General features: G+C 37.6%; 1 protein-coding gene across 1 annotated transcript; it reads right to left on the bottom strand.

The window, feature by feature from the left end:
• Window positions 1-998: 998 nt before the first annotated feature.
• LOC122064380 (ras-related protein RIC1-like) lies at window positions 999-3,410 on the bottom strand (the record flags this gene model as incomplete). Its single annotated transcript, XM_042628093.1, has 7 exons — window positions 999-1,384; window positions 1,836-1,939; window positions 2,033-2,188; window positions 2,279-2,350; window positions 2,438-2,485; window positions 2,571-2,618; window positions 3,318-3,410. Coding segments are annotated over 7 exons (618 nt in total), but the record flags the coding sequence as incomplete, so codon positions are not given.
• Window positions 3,411-3,986: the final 576 nt, after the last annotated feature.

Consider the following 3,986-nt stretch of genomic DNA (forward strand, 5'->3'; position numbering starts at 1 on the left):
CTATCTGTCTATAAACGGGTCGGGCACCCCTGTTGGAGACGGTTTGTTTTACCTTTCAATCCGTAAAACAATATATATACACAGAGAGGGGAAATCAATTTGTCTAACCCGTTTATGGCTCTACCTCATTTGTGCCCATGGAATGAGTGTGTAAAAGATTCCAATCAGAGGGTTAAGATCCAAGTGTCCCTTGAAGGTACCACATGGTGTGGGTGTGACTTTTGTTCAACGGATTGGATTAAAAGATTCCAATATGCATTAGGATTACAACCTTACAATTGGATGTCTATAAGAGTATAACGCTTGCCTCACCTTTCTGCATTGCTTCTATTTCTTTTTCTTCCCACCACTTGTCCACATCCAACTCATGTGTAGACATAAAAAATAAGTCCAAAACCCACCCAACATTGAACCAAAAAAAAAATGTATGAACTAGGCCATATCCCGACTCACAAGGAATCCACACGACACACCAATTGGAGTTCAAGAAAATGTATCAATCATATAAGACACATGAAAAAAATAAAAAAAATTCTTGTGAGTACGAAACTGCACACCATCTGTGTGGCAATCTTTTTTTTTTTTTTTTTTTTTTTTTTTTTGCAAATCAAATTATCATGGAAGCATCCAGTTGGTGCCGCGATGAGACAAACCATTGTATGAAACCTGCAATATTTTTGCAAATTGGATACCCACCTCAGTAAGTTACATCCATCCCCCACCCCACCCAAAAAACAGAAAAAACTGAATTAATTCACCGCCATCAACTGCGTAAATGCAAGCAAACAAGTTTAGTGACTCCCACCAGAACAAAAACTATACCAGTACTCCTATGAAGGATTGAAGGTCATATTCACAATCCAGCTTTTGTTCCATCCGTGTGAGTATTGGCCAAGACCGATACATCGATACTGACTGATACCTATCACCTTGGTGGGAAGAAGAGCATGCAAAGTAAGGGGATCTAAAATGTGATCAGAAAACAAAAACTAACAATATAATAGGGAAACAAATCACATTCATTTTCAGTTCTGCACACGAATTTCAGACATTTTGAATCTGGACATTAACAATGAAGAACAGTTGTGTCAGTGACCAACACAAAGTATCATTGGCGGTGTCTCTCACCTTTCTTCTATATACATGATGATAGGTGTGGTTTAAACAATGAATGGGGTAAAGTACAAGTGTAGTAAACCCTATATGATACTTGCAGGCTTGTGGCTCCAAACATCTCCCCCATCAAAAGCAAATCATCAGGTCTGCTTTTAGATGACAAGGAGCTAATTAAGAAGAGCAACATGAGGTCTTTTGAGCAACTGGCTGACCACGCATGTGCACAGTTGCTGGCCTGTTGGTATTCATCGCTGGCTGACTTGCCATCCTTCAAGCAGATGAAAATTAGTGTCAGCACTCCAACAAAACACAGATTACAATTATTTGTATCCATATAGGGAACGCTTTTAATGACTCTTATTGATAAAAACAAATAATGCATCCTAAAGCTATTTAGAATTGGAATTATTATTGTACTCGAGGGTTGCACACTTAAAATTAGAGTTTTTAAAAACATTTTTGAGTTTTTGATTTGGGTTTTTTTTTTTTTTTGGTGGGGGGGTGGGGGGAGCTGCCACTGTTTTTCCACATCGCAGATGTCTGATGGTGTTCCAACACCCAAATAATCAGGGATGGCTGGGACAACCATCAGGCATATTGGGCATTCCAGACATCCCTCTATCTGAGAGCTTTAAATATATTCAAGCAACCCCACTAATTATTAGCCCATCCAACTATGGGGATAGGTAAGTACACAAGGTAAAATGGGAATAACTCACCGATTTTTTATGTCGGCGGCCATGGTCATGAAAGCCTGCTCTACATTTGTTGCATCCTTTGCACTTGTTTCCAAGAACGGGATCCCGATCTCATCTGCGAATGCCTACAAAGACCAAACAGAACAGGCAAAAATGAGGTCCACAATGACCAAGCCATCCACTAATAAGAAGCAACATTAGCAACCGAGTATTATCACCTTCGCAGTTTCAGTAGATACCACTTTGTTAGCAGTCAAATCACACTTGTTTCCAACCAAAAGCTTGTTCACATTTTCACTTGCATATCGGTCAATCTCATTCAACCACTGCTTGACATTATTGAAGCTTTCTTGGTCCGTAACATCATAAACAATCTAGCAAACAAGGCCAAGACATGTTTTGTGAAACTTGTAGCACCAACACAAGTGACACAACTATCACAACAACAGAAGGCATATACGTACGATAATGCCATGTGCACCACGGTAATAACTACTTGTAATTGTCCGGAAACGCTCTTGTCCAGCAGTATCCCACTAAGAGAAGAAACGGAGATTTGACCATCAGGTTGGACAGTTGGTAACTGAGCTGCTTAATGGAACCAAAATCAAATGAATACTTACAATTTGAAGTTTAATTGTCTTCTCGTCCTGCTCTACTGTGCGGATTTTCTAAAGGGAGAAAAAAATGACCATGATAACATAAGTGCCAATATAACAACTTAAACTCTGACTTGGATAATATCATTATACTTACAAAATCAACACCAATGGTACTGATGTAACTCTCCAAATACGAATCATCCTACAAAGCACAGAATTAATAGTTTAAACCTTACTGCAACAGGTAAATAAGTTAGAGGATTACAAGTCTCACACCTAATATTTTATAACTAATATTATAATGAGGAACCAAGTTGGTTTCGCCATTCAAAAAATAATAATAATAATAATAATAATAATAATCTTTTTTACCACCATGATTATTAATAATAAACGGCCTTTGTGCATTTAAAGATATGTATGTAATATTTCCTTAACCTAGAGGACCGAAACCCAGAGGAAGATAACCACTATGCTATTTTGAATTCAAGAATGTCATGGTTACACTCTACTAAACCATAAAACATATGCATAGGGAAACTGCTCTGAGAAAGCACCACCGAGGAGCAAATGACATACCAACTTCTTGATGGCCTTTCAACCAATGCACAGACAGGAAATTATTCCAGCAGAGTAACAGACTCCGCTTAATTTGCCTTAGTGGGCAGTCCTTAAGAATTATTTGCATACACTACTAGTAATATTCATGATATATTTCCCCAAACTTCATGTCTTTTATGTCTTCCAATATCTATTTTTTTAAATAAGATCCAATTTTTTCCCATTTCTAACCTTTATATAGTAAAATAATCTTCATTTTCAAGCATGCACAAAACGCATATTGGAGGGGGTGGGAGGGGGGGGCAAAAAACCCGTAAGAAATAAAGTGACTGTTCCTTACCGCAAATCTCAATAGAAGGCATGATTTGCCAACGCCAGAATCACCAATAAGCAACAGCTTGAAAAGATAGTCGCTGCAAAACACAATTTGTAGAAAATTTCATTAAACATTAGAGTTTGTTAATAGATAGACCTCAAACAAAGGAACATTTCACTCCATCTAAAACTAGCAAGCACCCAAAAGACACTTTAAAGATTTAAAATGATAAAATGAAAAATAAATGAAAGATAAAATCACAGGAACACACATATTACTGCTCAAGTACCTACGGGAAATCAAATCCCTTGTAGAGGATGGAAGGGAATAACAACCCAGAATGCGATGCGAGCATGAGAATGTCCGTTGACATAAAATTCACACTTGTATATGAGAGTTTGGAGGGAAGTGCCAATGATTGCCAGGTTTTCTACGGAGCACTACGAAATCCAAGGTTGAGATCTCCTCATCCCACAAGGTATATGATGTCATCATTTGTTAAACTTCAAATTACCAAATTTAATTTCCCAACTATGTTTTCTAATTGTTTTTATTTTCAAGATTCTGTGATAAGAAAGTACTATGTAATAGACTCAGGTACCTTTGAATGGCTATTTAATATTGTTTAAAGGAGAGTGATATCGTTTGCAAGATAGAGGGAGAAGACAACCAAGAACCCCTATGGAGTTGTTG

This window comes from Macadamia integrifolia, unplaced genomic scaffold (genome assembly GCF_013358625.1).
Source record: "Macadamia integrifolia cultivar HAES 741 unplaced genomic scaffold, SCU_Mint_v3 scaffold164, whole genome shotgun sequence".
NCBI lineage: Eukaryota > Viridiplantae > Streptophyta > Magnoliopsida > Proteales > Proteaceae > Macadamia > Macadamia integrifolia.